The following is a 2,186-nucleotide window of genomic DNA, read 5'->3' as shown; positions in this document are numbered from 1 at the left end:
TAATCGTCTGTCAAAGAGTGAGTACATCTTTTTGGGACACCCTGTATATGTGTGTGTGTATATATATATATGCATGTATGTATAATCATATTTTTGTAATATGTATTTGTGTTTTTGTGTGCATGTGTGTGGGTATAGATGTATGTATGTTGAACAGGTGGATATGTGTGTATATACACGTATGTGTAACTGCATGTTTATATATATATATATATATATATATATATATATATATAATATATATATATGTGTGTGTGTAGGTATATACATATGTAGAAGTATGTGTGTGTGTATGTATTTTTGTAGGTGTTAATGTGTATGTATTGGGTTGTCCAGAAAGTTCATGCCGATTTTTAAAGGAAAGAAAAAGGTCAATAAATACTTGCCATTACATTTTTAATCAACCAAATATGAACCATTTTGTTGCACAATGTGTCTCCATCTTTCGTATAACTTGAAAATACCCTCTTCCCAGAATTGAGGTGGTTTCATGGCAAATAAGTCGAAAGATAAGCTACTATAAACTGGCACGAACTTTCCAGACAACCCAATAGAAATGTTTTCGAAAATAAACAAACACTTCATTTCTACATACACATTAGCACCTGCAAATATACATACACATGCACACACACACACACACACACTTCTACATACATATATGTATACACCTACATGCATGCATACTTACTTACGGTATGGCTGTGTGGTTAAGAAGCTTGCTTTGCAACCATGTGGCTTTGGGTTCAGTCCCACTGTGCAGCACCATAGGTAAGTGTCTTCTAATATACTCCCAGAACAACTGATGCTTTGTGAATGAATTCGTTAGAGGGAAACTGAATGAAAGCCTGTTGTGTTAGTGTGTGTTTTTGTGTTGTTTCTCCCCCACAACCTCTTGACAATCTGTGTTGGTTTGTTTGTTTCCCTGTAACTTAGCAGTTCTGTAGAAGAGAGTTAAAATGATAAATCCTGTTGTAAATTTATTTGTCTAAACTTTTCAAGCTATTGCCCCAGTATGGTCGTATTCCAATGACTGAAACAAATAAAAGGTAAAAAAAAAAAAAAAAAAAAAAAAAAAAAAAGGCTCACCCCAATTTGTGAGGTGTTGACAAGACTCGAGTTGGAAGTCTTGGCAATTCTGTGTTAGTGACCAAGATTGAACTCTCCATCAGCAATGTCAACTATTTCCCACTGTATGGCTGAAAAATGTTGGTGAATCATAAAAAGCGACATGATGACAAGGTTTTCCATGACAGGCGCCAGTCATTACTAAAAATCCTTTCTACTCTAGGCACAAGGCCTGAAATTTTGGGGTAGGGGGCCAGTCGATTAGCTTGACCTCAGTACACAACTAGTACTTAATTTATCGACCCCCGAAAGGATGAAAGGCAAACTTGACCTCAGCAGAATTTGAACTCAGAACATAGCGACAGGCGAAGTACCACTAAGCATTTTGCCCAGCATGCTAATGATTTTGCCAGCTCACCGCTTTGGTCATTACAAATAATGTGCTTGTCATTATTAAACTGATGTTTGGAACAAATTAACAAGAAATTTTGATTGAAGGTTTTAATTTAGATCACTTTTACCCTTTTGTTACCATATATTCCTGTAGAAATAGACTTAGTTTCAGTTTATTGAAATTTAAAAAAGCAACTTAGGTTATTATTAAGCTGGTTTAGAGAGCATAAGTTAACATGAAATTTTGATGGCAAGTTTTCATCTAGATCACTTAATAAAAGGAAGATTGTATCATTAGAACCAATTTTCCTTGGTCACCAGTGGGTTTCTTCTATTAGTTATTTCAAAGAAAACGTGACTTATTTGATCGAAGATTAATTCCTTGTTTATTATTATTATTTTTTTTTGTATTTTTGTTATAGGAGGCCAAGGCTACCTACAGCTCCCTCTAGTGGCAGTGGGCGTGACCGAAGAGGTAATGTTACTCTGGTTGTTTTCACTTATTTGCTTGCTATGGGGTCAGAAGAATGATTGTGAAGCTGTAAATACACTAAGTAATAATGGGGAGAGTAATGATAATAATAATAATAGAGAGTAATCATTCTGATAGTAAGGACAGTAATGAAGGAGAAAGTAATGATAGTAAAGGAAAGAGTAAGGATAATAATGGGGAAGAGGGGAATGATAATAGAAATGATAGTGATGGTGGCGAAAGCAGTAAAATG

At 34.9% G+C, this 2,186-nt stretch overlaps 1 protein-coding gene across 1 annotated transcript in view; it reads left to right on the top strand.

The window, feature by feature from the left end:
* The window catches only part of LOC106871628 (SH2B adapter protein 1), a 29,221-nt gene that overhangs the window by 4,192 nt on the left and 22,843 nt on the right, over positions 1–2,186 (top strand). Inside the window, exon 4 of the mRNA XM_052976900.1 lies at positions 1,884–1,936. Within this exon, the coding sequence (XP_052832860.1) occupies positions 1,884–1,936 (53 nt within the window). The remainder of the gene's footprint in view (positions 1–1,883; positions 1,937–2,186) is intronic.

Source organism: Octopus bimaculoides, chromosome 26, assembly GCF_001194135.2.
Source record: "Octopus bimaculoides isolate UCB-OBI-ISO-001 chromosome 26, ASM119413v2, whole genome shotgun sequence".
Taxonomy (NCBI): domain Eukaryota; kingdom Metazoa; phylum Mollusca; class Cephalopoda; order Octopoda; family Octopodidae; genus Octopus; species Octopus bimaculoides.
This window is presented reverse-complemented; position numbering and strand designations above follow the sequence as displayed.